The 14,928-nt window shown below is 35.9% G+C and overlaps 1 protein-coding gene across 1 annotated transcript in view; it reads left to right on the top strand.

Annotated features, from left to right (window-relative positions):
* Positions 1–10,292, top strand: part of col11a1a (collagen, type XI, alpha 1a) — a 93,966-nt gene extending 83,674 nt beyond the window's left edge. Inside the window, 9 exon segments of the mRNA XM_073863787.1 lie at positions 22–129; positions 2,063–2,116; positions 3,560–3,595; positions 3,688–3,741; positions 3,869–4,115; positions 4,548–4,660; positions 7,834–7,902; positions 9,223–9,456; positions 9,542–10,292. Coding sequence (XP_073719888.1) covers positions 22–129; positions 2,063–2,116; positions 3,560–3,595; positions 3,688–3,741; positions 3,869–4,115; positions 4,548–4,660; positions 7,834–7,902; positions 9,223–9,456; positions 9,542–9,688 — 1,062 coding nt within the window. The 3' untranslated portion in view covers positions 9,689–10,292.
* The last annotated feature ends 4,636 nt before the right edge of the window (positions 10,293–14,928 follow it).

Here is a 14,928-nt window from a genome sequence, read left to right as displayed (position 1 = left end):
CTGTTGTGTTTTTTTCTTCAGGGTCACCCCGGTTTAATTGGTCTCATCGGACCTCCTGGTGAACAGGGAGAGAAGGGAGATCGGGGTTTGCCTGGTCCTCAGGGTCTTCCCGGCAGCAAGGGTGATGGTGTAAGTTGCTTATGATTTATTTGTCCTTTCCGTCTTATCAAACGTATGCTGTACATCCGATCAGCACAAATTACAAGGATTCTGACTGTAAATGCCGTTTGCAAACGAAAGTACGACCACCTGAAACAATAATGTCTGCACTTATTGCATCTGCGTACATCATCATAATCTTGTTATGGATGAAGCCGCCGTGAAAGGCGGATATCGGTAAGCCGGCTGTAATTGTATTACACCAGACGTTTACATCACGTTTTCAAAGCAGCGGTTTGTTTCACTTTAAAGCTGTGAAGTATGTTCCTGTCTAACCCTATAGCTGAAGCAGCATGTAACATATATCTAATGCAATGAAAGGCAAATAGCAACATAAACACTTCACATTACCTTCTAATCCTTAGAAAACACTAAATTATGAATGACATTTTATTGTTTCTACCAGACAGCACTGAGAATTGGGAATATTTTACTCTAATGCAATATGTAATACAAAAAATGTTAGAATATAAATTTCTTAAAATATTTAGACCTTGCATCCACTGCAATATACATCCAGCCTGATCTCACGAGAATTCGTACATGTTTTATGAATAGGCTAATTTGTATAAAGTTAATCATGTAAAAGTGTACGACTATCATAAAAAAACAACAATAACGAAACCCCACCCCTAACCCCAACATCACAGGGGTCAAGGCAAATCGTACAAAAATGTACGAATGTGGTGACAATTAACTCTTTCCTCGCCATTAACTTACGAGAAAATGCTTCCCTGCCAATGACGAGTATTTCCAGCTTTCCGCAATACCGCTATTATCCAGGTGGCGCTTTTCCACAACTTATAAAACCTAGAAGTATCGCCCTACGGCAAACAGCTGTATGTCCGTGTAAGTTTTGAGGATCGCTCTGCATCTGATCTCTATCAAAAGTCCTTCACAAAAATGGAATTATCTCAAAATCTACCCATATTTGAGAAGTGATAAAAAGAGAACTAATGAAGGTAGGATGAAATGTTTTTTTTTTTGGAAAGCAGAGGGTCTGTTCATTCATTTGATATATTGTGTGTTTATATATTTTAAGATTTTCTGGAAGGCATTAAACTTTTGTGAAAATCCTGAAAAATGCAGGCGCTTGCTGGCCACTTTAAAAAAAACGCTGGCAGGGAATTAGCCACCTTGTAAAATACATACAAAGTGCCATGAGATAGCATTGGGACATCACATTTTTTGTGGTTTAAACCAATAAAATTGTGTGTTTTTGCATTAATAATAATGTTTGATCACTGATTGGTTTCTGATCAGTCAATCAAAATGAAGACATGACCCTTGCTAAATTCTGCTTTGTGAGTTTTCATGCTAGAATGCAATCATATTTACTTCAGATGAAGAAACACAATAAAGCGTTATTACTATTATCTTTAAATAAAATTGAGCAAATAGATGGTTAGAAATTATTACATCCCACTATGGATCCTCTCGCTCAGTTATTTAAAGCAATGCAACTTAAAGCGTATTCAGATTAGGCTTAATGAAATTGTATTATCCCCTTCTGTGAGTTTGAAAAAAAAAGATAAAACCATCTCATCTGACTAACATTTCCCATTAGACAGATGTGCGGTCTGTTGCTGCATTAGTAACAGAGTCTGAATTTCTCCCCATAGAACGACTTAAAAAGTCCTTGACTTTTAATGAATTGGGATGATCAGTGCGTAATACACACCAGAGGATTATACAATTAGCAAGAGTCATTTTCATCTCTGTGAACAAAGCATTGTAGTTTTTTTTTGGCAGACTACTCTTGGAGAGCTTATTCACACAGCTGTTTGAATTGCAATGAATCATTCAACCAACTTTTGATTTTTAGATATCTACAGGTCAATTCACACATTTAATCATGATGCGAAAACTGCTTTCTAATCACCATTTGCTCTATAACTTTTAGGGCATTGGTGGAGCTTCTGGTCCCATTGGTCCACCTGGTCCTCCTGGATTGCCTGTGAGTTTCTTACAATACTATGTTCTTTTATCGATCAACTATACATGAGTACACCCTAAAAAAAAATGTAATTTAACATAATGTGTTATTTTAACCCATGGGTCAAATATAAACATTTTAAAGGTGGATTTACCCCTTCGGCTGGGTTTGTCAGTTTTTACCCCCCAAAAAATTTTTTTTTTGTAGTGTATAAATGGGTATTTATTAATTTTTAAAACAATATCAAAATGATTATTGTCGCTGTCCTTCTGAAAGCTTGTATGTCCAAATTCACTCTTATTTCACTTTTTTTTCAATGATTACAAACACTAAACACTTTTTTATACTTTTATTGGTTAAATATTTGCAAAAGCCAGCGACAAACATAAAAGGTGACCAATAATAATGATTTATGGGTCAGTGACAAAAATGGTTTGGCAAGATGAGAAATTCAAATCTCTTTTTAAAAAACTTTTATATCAGTGCACATAATGTATTTATGTTAATTTGATGCAATAAAAATGACTTTGCACAATTTTTATGAAAATTATGACTGAATGGACCTCAAAATTTGCGCCAAAGAATGAGAAATATTAAATATTTTATCCACCTTAATGGCATGTAAGTGAAATCATAAAAAAAAAATTTAAAATATAATTTTATTAGTTATTTTTAAATGTAAATTTGAATGCGTTTTTTTAATATTCTGAAACAGTTTTCTAAATATTCTTTGACAAATTATGTAAAAATGTATGTAAAAATCATATTACACTAAACTAGATGATTATATTTTATTCCAAATTTTATTCCAAAAACAGACCGGTTACACCACATTGACATTGTTGCAGTTATCCCCCAAATATTTTTTCAAAATAAATAATAAATAAATAAATAAAACTAGAAATTTTGTTCCTAAAAAAAGAATGTGTGCAAGTAATTTGTTACTTTATTTTGAAATTTTAACCCTTTTACATTTAATTGAACCATAGGGACACAAAATAATTAATGCCATTGAACCATATAACAAAAATAAAAATCACAAAATATGGAGATACAAGGTTTTGGAAGGACAACAATGTCATTTTAGTCTTTACCGTCCAGAAGACTTGACCTTTTTGGCTGTATACAACAATTAAAATCATGTGTCCAGTTTAATTTTACAAATAATTGTGATTATTAAGTGGTTTGAAAACGATCAAACACAATGATTTCCCCCTAAAAATAGGAAATTTATAATAATTTTTATAATAATATAAAATTTATAAATAAAAATAAAATGTATAATAATAATTACATCTAGAAAGTAGTATTATTTCTTCAGCATGGCATGACAAGTAATTATTCTCAATTTAACTTTGTATTGTTGTATTAAAGTGAAATTTTTAAAGAATTTTATGACCTATTTTCATGAAATATGCATCAAACACTGAAGACGAAGTTGATTCAGAATTTCCTTTTTCATAGGGTCCACAAGGGCCAAAGGGATCCAAGGGTTCGACTGTAAGTTTAACTTTTATCTCTGTTCAATTTGGTTAAAAATTTACACTGGGATTAATATTGTAGCTCATGGTTTTTAAATTGCCATCCTACAGGGTGCCGCGGGTCAGAAGGGAGACACCGGCATGGTTGGACCTCCAGGTCCTCCTGTAAGTAAAACTTCGGTTTCGAGGTCTGCGTTAACTTTACATTATACATTTGCATTATAAAACATTCAGGACGTTCTCGGACTATACACTCATTCTCGGACTATACACTCATTCTCTTATTTTTTAGGGTCCACCTGGTGAAGTAATCCAGCCTCTGCCCTTACATGACCCCAAGAGGTCCCGCCGTTCAGTTGACATGCAGGCTGATGAGGCAGGCACCGTGCTGGACTACGGAGAGGGCATGGAGGACATCTTCAGCTCCTTGAATAATCTCAAACAGGACATTGAACGCATGAAGTACCCTATGGGCACGCAGGGCAACCCGGCGAGAAGCTGCAAAGACCTCCAGCTCGCTCATCCAGAATTTCAAGATGGTAAGTAAAATAGGATGCAAATGAATAAAACCTGCCAGGTTTGCTGGTTTCTAAGGTACTACTTTGTGAGCTGTGGCTAAAAAAATTTGTATGATTTGAATAAGAGTGAAAGGTAAAAGCATGATTGCGAAAATTTTTAGCATGCAGCAGACTTGGGCGTCAGCTGACCTCTCTCCCAAATCATGGCTCACAAAATGCCAGCTCTTAGACTGACCTTTCAGAGCTGCTTTAACTACGCTCACATTAGCCCGCTTTTTTATTTACATGAGGCAACGACTGTGGTATTTTTTAGCCTCTGTAAAGGATGAAAAGCTGTAGAGTCAAGGGAATAACTTTTCATGTGATCGTAATGAAAGTAGCTCTGCCTGTTTTGAATGTCATATCTGTGGATGTTCTCGACTCAGTGCGTACGTGTATGATTGTCCTTCGCAGGTGAATACTACATTGATCCCAACCAGGGATGCTCAGGGGACTCTTTTAAAGTGTACTGCAACTTTACAGCGGGAGGAGAGACCTGCATCTTCCCTGATAAAAAGTCAAACGGAGTAAGTGACATTCTGAAATCCCCTTTAAGAACCAGGCAATAACAGTCAGATAGGACTGGAGCATCTTATCTGTCACCGTATACAAAGGACTTTTCCTATTCAATGACTATGAAAAGAAAAACAACTTTTGGTTACTGAAAGTATATTCCTTATTTCCCACTAAAGTCAAGAAAAAAAATTTTCAACCAGCTTTGGGTCAAACAGGGACGGACCCAGCCGTTGGGTAAATTAACCCAGAAAATGTTTATACTGTAGATGGTTTCAGAAGTAACAACATAAACAAGCGGCTTTCGTGGAAAATACGTAACGTCCAGTAAACTCCACTAAGAATAAATAACAACAAAGTCCTTTAAAGTAGTTTATATAACAAGCAAATAAACAACAACATTTGTTATTTTCGACATGGTATTTGTTCAGGAGTTGAGTTTAGCAACTAGTAAACAAACAGAAACCGGAAGTAAAGTTCTGACCAAATGTGTAGTCGCGTCACCGCAATGAAATCGTCTATATTTGAACCAGCAGTGGGTTAAAAAAAACCAACAGTGGGTTAAAACAACCCATCATTGCTTCAATTTAGTGCTGGACAAAGATTAATCGCGATTAATCACATACAAAATAGAAGTTACATTTTCTTACTACACGGATCTCTGGAATGCTTGATTCTGATTGGTCAGTTGAGACATTTGCAGGTCGTTCTTTTCAAATAATAACTGCTCTAAAGTAATAACGCATAGCCGGTACTACTTGTATGTTTAAAATCCCTCCGCGCCAACAAAGATTTCCGTTTGGCGCCATCTTGTGACAAACACTGGACAACCACAATAAACAATGGAAAATTTCGACATTAATTTTAACATGTACAGTAAAAACAGAACGTTTGAACAGTGGATAGATTTGGACGATTCAAATGGCTCCCCAATTAACCCCGTGGGGTCCAAAAACGCGGCGCCACGTTTTGACGTGTTTTTTCCTTATCATGGCAGAATCAACTTAAAATACTCCATCATTAATAATCATACACTTACGTGTTTGACATCATTTGAAACGGTAAAGGGTCTTCTTTAATATGTGTTCATTCACAATAACAGCAGATCTTTGTGTTTTTGTCAAATAAAGAAAATAAACAGGGTGTGCATCCAGACAATTCTGTCGCCGCCAGCTGTCTCTTAAAATAGTTACAAAAATCAATTGAAACTCCGCAAATACTCGTCACACAAACATGATACACATATCCAAATCCTGAAATGTCTACTTTTAAACAAGCTAAATATAATCGAAAACAAATAATGCCTGTTTATATAATCTGCATTGAAGTAAAGAGAGTACCGTTTTTCCTGGCTGACTTCATTATCTTTAATTCGGTCACGTCCACAGGCGGTACCTGCTGTTGATATGGAAATGAACAGACGAGTGGTTCAAACCATAATAAACAAAGCGTAAAGTTTATCAGATTTAAAGACTTTACCGCATGTTTGGGAAAAATGAAAATTGAACTACGAAGAACAAACAACGACAAGACACAGAGAGCTTACTGAGACTAAACTTGACAAAATAGAGCATGACAGCTACGAAGCCAACACACAAAAAAATACAGAATGGGCAATAAAACTTCTCAAAGACTGGCTAAAAGAGAAAAAATGGAGACAGACAAGTATGAAGCAGATGATCTTAATAATTACGATCATTTTATGCATCTGTGCAAAGTGCAAACGGTCAGACTTATTCAATAGCCAGCTATAAATTAATGGAAATGTGCAATTTAATACTTGTAAATAAATAAAATACTTAAATATATAGATCCCTTGAATGTTAGTCACGTAGTACTATATCGTATCGCGGAAGAATAAAAATGTTAATTTAAAATAAATATGCCAATAAAATGTTTCAAATTTATATTCATGTCCAGTTTTTTCCTTATGTGGCAAGTAGCCGTGTAATAAGCGGGATAAAGTAGAGGCAGCCTGTTGTTATCACGAAATAAGCCCCTTCAGTATGATACAAGACCTTAAAAAGTTTCTTAAAGGGACACTTCACCCATTTGCATTAAGCTTTGTATCGTTAGAACCCCAGTCATGTCGTGCATCATTTCCTCAGTTTCCGATGAGACAGGAGAAATGATGTAAAATCATCATTTTGCATCATTGAAAGCAGGAAGTCCAATGTATTTGTTGAGGGGGTGAGACTACAAACACCCCTTTTCTCGGTCAAATAGGCACCAAATTCGAAATGTATGTTACATATCGACTATAAATATGACGCACTTTCAATAAAGATTAATGTTTCTACGGGTAAAATGCAGCACACACATGTATATTATGGTAAAAAATCCCTTTTATTTTGTTTGCGATTAATCGCGATGAATCTTTGCCCAGCACTAGTTAAATTACAACCTAAAGAGCTGGGTTTGTCACTTTTTGACCCAACGCTGGGTTATAAATAACAAGATAACTTTAATGTCTACTTTTATTAATATTTTGGTATATTACTTTCTTTCTCAATTCTTATTACTTTGAATGTTTTAAAACTTTGTTTGTAATTTTCATAATGGTCGATGATGATTCACATTACTGTTAAACGGTTAGTATAGTAAATAATTTCCAAATTAAGCATACATTAAATGCAGTACAACAAATACTATCATAATGTATACATATTTAATTTATTATATTTCACCCTCTGTGTTTAACATTTTGTCTATTTTAAATCATAAGTACATAAATGTTTAAGTTACATTTTCACCCAAAAATGAAAATACATTTTTTCATCAACATGTTGTTCGAAACCTGAATGAATTTCTTTTTTCTGAAGAAGATATTTTGATAGATGATGGTGAGCATACAGCTGATTGTGACCATTGACTTCAATAGTAGGAAAAACAAATACGATAAAATTCAATGGGTACCGTCAACTGTGTGCCTACCATCATTTATTAAAATATCTTCTTCATCATTTATCACAATACTTGCATAATATTTGTTTTCCTACTATGGAAGTCAATTATTATAATCACTTGTGTGCTACCATCATTTATCAAAATATCTTCTTTTGTGTCCATCAAAATAAAATAAAAATCATACATGTTAATAACGACATGAGGCTGAGTAAAGAATTTTCATTTTTAAGTAAACTTGCTGTTTGTGCAAATCTTTAAACATACTTTATTCTTTTTGCAGGTGAGGATATCTTCATGGCCCAAAGAGGTTCCTGGCTCGTGGTTTAGTGAATTTAAGCGTGGTAAAATAGTAAGTGCACTCTCTCAAACTGCTTTCATCTTCTCTTCTCTCCTTTATGAAAAACATAATCTTGTCCTTCTCAAAGCTAAAAGGATCGGAGTGGTCTTCATCCTCTTTATACTTTACCCAACCATTGGACACGCACCAATAAAAGCTCGGCTTTTTAAAGATGCCGTCAGTGTAGCCTTGGATCCATCAACAATCTGAGCACACCCACGATCATTCATACAGAACACACACACGCACACACATCACATTTATATTTGATGCATAATAAAAGCGACACTGCACCTTTGAGAAACAGGACATACCTGTGTCTATTCTAGCTACCTGTTTTAGCTGTTTTTTACTTTGTTAAAAACATAACAGTTTTGCTTTTATTAAAGGATTAGTCCATTTTCTTAAAAAAATCATGATCATTTACTCACCACCATGTCATCCAAAATGTTGATGTCTTTCTTTGTTCAGTCGAGAAGAAATTATGTTTTTTGAGGAAAACATTTTAGGATTTTTCTCATTTTAATGGACTTTAATGGACCCCAACACTTAATGCAGTTTAAAATGGCAGTTTCAAAGGACTCTAAACGATCCCAAACGAGGCATAAGTGTTTTATCTAGCGAAATTATTGTCATTTTTGACAATAAAAATATGCACTTTAAACCACAACTCTCGTCTATCTCCAGTCCTGTGACGCGCCAGCGCGACCTCATGTAATTGCGTGATGACGTCGAAAGGTCACGTGTTACATATATGAAACGCACATTTGCTGACCAATTTAAACAATAAACTGACACTAAGACATTAATTTGTATCATTAGACATACAACAATGTCGGAACGGTCCTGTTTCTCCACACTTGTAAACACTGGGGCGGAGTTTCGCATACGTCTTCCGTGACCTCTTGACGTGATTACGTATTACGTGAGGTCGCGCTGGCGCATCACAGGACCGGAGATAGACGAGAAATTGTGGTTTAAAAGTGCATATTTTTTATTTTTCTTGTCAAAAATGACAATAGTTTCGCTTGATAAGACCCTTATGCCTCGTTTGGGATCATTTAGAGTCCTTTGAAACAGCTATTTGAAACTGCATTAAAACTGTTACGTGTTGGGGTCCATTTAAGTCCATTAAAATAAGAAAAATCCTGGAATGTTTTCCTCAAAAAAATCTTCTCGACTGAGCAGAGAAGGACATCAGCATTTTGAGTGACATGGTGGTGAGTAAATTATCTGGTTTTTTTTTTTTAAGAAAATTGACTAATCCTTTAAAGGTTCCATTATAATGTTTACATGTGTAAAAACCCTTCTGTTTTTGTTTATACCCTAAAGTTTTCATACGTGGACGCAGAGGGCAACCCAATAGATATGGTCCAAATGACATTCCTCAAACTACTGACAGCCTCTGCCAGGCAAAACCTGACCTACAGCTGCCACCAGTCAGTAGCCTGGCACGACGCCACCACAGACAACTACGACAAGGCACTCCGCTTCCTCGGCTCCAATGACGAAGAGATGTCTTACGACAACAATCCCTTCATCAAGGCCGTGTCAGACAGTTGTGCCGTAAGTTCGCTCTCCAAAAATGTACAAAGTATACAATCACGTAAATATGCGAACACACCCTAATCATATTTTTCCCATCCTACAGACGAGGAAAGGCTACGGAAAGACTGTTCTGGAGATTAACACTCTCAAAATCGACCAGGTTCCGATTGTCGATGTGATGTTCACTGACTTTGGGGATCCCAACCAGAAGTTTGGATTCGAAGTCGGTCCGGTGTGCTTCCTTGGCTAAAAAACAGATGACGAAAATACATAACAATAACTTGACAGGGTAGGACGGGGTTGGCACACGAGTCAAGAGAAAACAACAAGTCCCGTACCTGCCACATGCAAGTTTTGAAAAAATGCGGTAGCGAACACGTCTTGCCATGTATGTATGTATTACCCAGGAAAATACTTGTTGCCCTTGTAGGGCAAGGATCACATGACATGAAACCTGTTATGGAACGAAAGGTGAAGGACAACGTCGAGCCAAGGCAAACCGTGAACCGGAGGGGTCCGCAAGTTGGAGAAAGAACGGAAGGACCTCTTTTACGGTGCAGCCCAAAAAAATAAAAAACACACAAAAAAACACACGACAACAATGGTGCTTGTTCAAAATACAAAAATGAGGTGCTATAAGAAAGAGGATGTATTTTAATAAAACTGTAATTATTATTTTGTACATTATTGTTATTTCTGGATCCACTTTCAAAACTTGCATGTGCATCACAATTGCATCTGGCTCTTAAATTGAACGTTTATAAGTTATAGAACTGAATAAATAAAGAATTAAATGATATTTTGTGGATGAATACTGTGTACTTATTAAGCAAATAAAAGACGGCATTCAAACAGTTCCCTTTTATTAATTGTAATGTAAGTCCTTTGTATATAATGACCATCTGGAAGTTAATGTGGTTCGGCCCACCGGACTCCACGCAAGAGGAAGCGACGTTTCACTAATGTTGTCTCCTTGCTTTATTTCAACAATCGATTCATTCACTTTAATTTAAGTTGTTTTTGTTTGTTATTTGTCTGTTTGGTTTTACGTTTTTATTTTTCAGCTGTAGTTCAGTCGTATACCTCAATCTATCTTGAAAACCATACCGATGCAAGAACGGTGTGCCCTGTATATACCTTGGTTATACAGTTAAGTTTATATATTTTGGGTTGGGTTTTTTTTTTAATGGGAGAAATACATATCTGTTAGGCCTCTTTTGTTCAAAACGTCTGTGAATGCAATAAGGCCTTTTCGGTGCCCATTTTTGTAACTAAAAGGAGAAATTTTTTAATGTGCTTTCTATGGTTCATTTCATTATTAAAAACTGGATTCCAACCAACCATGAAACTGAGGTGTGGGTTGTTTGTTTGTCATCACACATTATTTTACATTTATGCATTTGGCAGACGCTTTTATCCTTAATCACCCTATGTTCAAACCCATGACCTTTTGCGCTGCTAACGCAATGCTCTACCAGCAGATTATCATGCCCTAGGTTTTTAATAAGATGTTTATTTTATTTGCTCCTCATTGGAAGCACCAAAATCTTTTAAGAATTCCAGAAAGAGAGCTGTAATGTCTTAAAATTATGCACTGTTTGAAATAAATGCTTGCTAACTCATGCATAGCACGTTGGTAAATTAATTACTTCCTCGTATCATTTATCATGCATTACAGCTTATTAGCAGGTGTCTAGTTTGTCTGAGCAAGATGAGGACAACATGTTGCTTTGGAAAAACTTCAATGCGTCTATCATTGGGCCCTCTGGTATGCTTACTAATAGCGTGCTGGAAGCCAAAGAATTTAGATTTGCTCATGCGTACCTGTGGCGTCTCATTAGGCACATCTTCAATATAGTTGGAATAAGACTTCTTTCATTCTTCCATTGATTTATTCTCAACTGTTAGATCACTACTGAATTATTGGATCTCTCTATTCGGGCTTTCAAACGAATGTCAATTTGATATTTTTCTTAAGGCAAAGACTTTGAGTTTGCCATTTCACCATGCCTTTGTGACAGGCGTCCTCCGCTTAGCATTTTAAAAGACTTTCAAGGGATCGGACTCACTGTGAATAGAGTCCAGTATTTTGACATTTCTTTGACTTTGGAGATGTTTCCGACATGAAAGCGATTTTATTGCTTGTGTTTACTGGTGTTGGTGACTATAACAGAAACAATACAGAAGTTGCTTAATGGTAAGCTGCTTATAGCCAAAATAAAAGCAAAATTTTTTGCTGCACGCTTTGTGAAATTTAAAATCCCTAAGCTGACGAAACATGAAAGGTTTCAGGCCTGCAAAAGTGTGTTTTTGTTCTTAAACAGCACATTTACACCATAAAACATATTTACGGGCTTTCTTATTGGAGTATGCATGAGGCTGTTGCTTTGGCTAACTTCCTTTTGTTGTTCCTACTACTCTCTCTAAAAATATGCTAGCTTATTTTTGAGCGGTTGTGGGGTAAAATATGAACAAACTCAAGAGTTGGGTTAAACCAATCTAAATAAAGTCCATATCTGACCCAAATATGGCTTAAAACAACCCAGCATTGGTTTATTTGAAATATTTGAAGTAGCTCTAACACACACACACACACACACACACACACACAAAAACTTATTTCAAAACATATTTTCAAGTCAGCATTTATCAACTTTCATTTTAAAAAGTCATGACAGTAAAATGGCACATTTTTTGTTGTTTTTGCTGCTTGGCTTGTTACATTATGGTAACGTTCGGTATGTTAGGACAAAGTTTAATTTGTTATGTGAAGGTAATGTTTGGTATATTTTAGAGCAACTTTTTGTACAGTATTTTACGTTTGGTATGTTACGTTAGGACGTTTGGTATGACACAATATGCCAACATTTGGTATGAAACGTTATGGCAACGTATGGTATGATACAGTATGTTATGTTATATGTTATAGACGTTCTGTGCTTGTTTATCGGTCTGGCTAGTAAAGGATTTTGGTGTGCATCTTCCGTAACTAAAGAAACTTTAATAAAGATTCAACACATACATACTTTACCTACAAAGAACAACAACCTTAAATGCTGACTTATGCCTGTTGTCTCCAAGTGCAAGACTCAGAAAAAAATCTATCAAACTGATACTATACATTCTCTGCTTTTCATGTGTGAACAATTAATGCATCAGGACACAGCTCATCCCACCTACCCACCATTGGTCAAAACCCAACGTTGATCCTACGTCAGGATCCGACGTTGATCTGATGTCAAAATCCGCCGTTGATGCAACATCAATATCCGACGTTGATCCGACATCAGAAGCCGACATTGATCCGACGTCAGGATCCGACATTGAGACGATGTCAAAATATGACAATGATGCGACGTCAAAATCCGACATTGATCCGACGTTGAGACAACGTCAAAATTTGACAATGATACAACGTCAAAATCTGATGTTGATACAACGTCTTGATCCGACGTTGAGGAGACGTCAAAATTTGACAATGATACGACGTCAAAATCTGATGTTGATACAACGTCAAAATCCGACATTGATCTGAGGTCAGAATCCGACATTGATCCAACGTCAGAATCCGACGTTGATCCAACATCAGAATCTGATGTTGATCCGATGTTAGAATTCGATGTCAGAGTCCGAGGTTAATCTGACATCAGGATCCAACGTTGATCCAACGTCAAAATTCGATGTTGTCCGATATCAGAATCCGACGTTGATCTGATGTGTAGACCCATTACATTATAGCAACATATGGTATGTTACATTAGGCTACAGCTTGGTATGTTACTTTATGGCAACATTTGTTAAGTTAAGTTAAGTTAAGTTAAGTTAAGTTAAGTTAAGTTAAGTTAAGTTAAGTTAAGTTAAGTTAAGTTAAGTTAAGTTAAGTTAAGTTAAGTTAAGTTAAGTTAAGTTATAAATTTAAAAAATTTAAAGATCTGTAGCTTAAAAAGTTGAAGTAAAGAACAAAACTTTGGACTGTGGTTGGTTACTTTATGTGTCAGTCAGACAGTCAGTTATTTTCTAAGTAGGCAGTTCTTGGTAGCTGTAATACAGACCAGACTTCATGTCATTAATCACAAGTCTGTCTATGTGAGAGTCGTCCGACACTGATGGATTACTTGACGGTTTGAAACGCTCTCCTGAGTTCTGACTGAACTCTGTCTGATTGACAAATCTGTCTTACAATCACATTAGGATGCATCTCAAGTCTCGCCACCTCATCACCCCATTGCTCAGCTGGGTGGAAAGTTGAAAGATGCCGGTTGTTTCATTTGTTCCAAAACATAAACCATAACAAAGGTGTTTGTCTTTGTTCTTCTCCTCACTCCAGCATTAATTACCTGAGAAGTCCAGCACTGAAAAAGTTCAATGAATTCTCTCCTTTCCACCATCTATTGTAGTGTCACAGTAAAAAAGGGAAAAAACACCCACACATCGCCTTTCTTCAGGAGCCGGTCGGGACCGTCCTCTCTCTTTTTGATCTCCTCAAAGGCAGATGAACCCAGATCAAACAGAACCTGGCCAATGGCGTTAACTTTGAATATTTTAAGCAGCATCGGTACAGAACGATGCTACGTAAATGGCAGTCCATAATTCCCTCAAAAGGAACGTTAAGCCGCAAATCATAAAACAGCCAAGCATTTTATAAATAAAAGCTGCTGTGGCTGTCAAGGCAAACCTCAAAGAGACAAGACAAAGAAAGACTGTTAGATCTTCTGAATTGCGAAACTAAAAGGTGGCGTACACTAAAGCTAAGCTTACTTGAGGTTGAATTCAGCATAACTGGGATGTTTTATGTTTTTGGCTGTAAAGCTTTGTGCAGGTAATTAAAGTGGCTATTAGAAAAATGAAAAAGGGGACAGGTATTGTAAGGAACACTGATTATGATGGGAAGAACAGCAGGTGGTGTATGGATTTGCTATCATTTACAGAAATGAGCATTTAACGCCTGGTGGGCAGTTATAATTATACACCTACTGTAACCTTCAGACGTTTATGGGCAATAATTCTCTTTCACATGATGAGAGACAACAACTCAGTCTGTCTAATGCGATTCGGATTTAAGTACTGACATCTTTAGATATTATTTGAGACTGGACAAAAATTAGTTTGGATTTATGATGTTTAGATTTAACAGGCAATTTACCAATCCGAATCCAGATCAGATTGATTTTCAGAACTTCAATGAAAGTGTTTGTTTGCACTTTGTTATTGTCTTGTTTTCAGTAGAAATATCTAAAAATTCATAAATCAAGATGTATTTTCTTGATGAGCAAAATGACTTAAAGTTTTTAGACAAAAACTATAAAATTTAAGTGAATTTGTGCTTGAAACAAGCAAAATTATCTGGAAATGGGGTGAGAATATGTTGCTTAAATTAAGTGTTTAAGAAAAAAGAAAACTTATTTTTAGATTTTTTTCTCACCCCATTGGCAGATATTTTTTCTTGTTTTAAGTTTAAATTTACTTGCATTGTATATTTTTTGTCTATAA

Source organism: Misgurnus anguillicaudatus, chromosome 25 (assembly GCF_027580225.2).
Source record: "Misgurnus anguillicaudatus chromosome 25, ASM2758022v2, whole genome shotgun sequence".
NCBI classification, from domain to species: Eukaryota; Metazoa; Chordata; class Actinopteri; order Cypriniformes; family Cobitidae; genus Misgurnus; species Misgurnus anguillicaudatus.
Note: the sequence above shows the minus strand (reverse complement) of the source record. Positions and strands in the feature narration are given on the sequence as shown.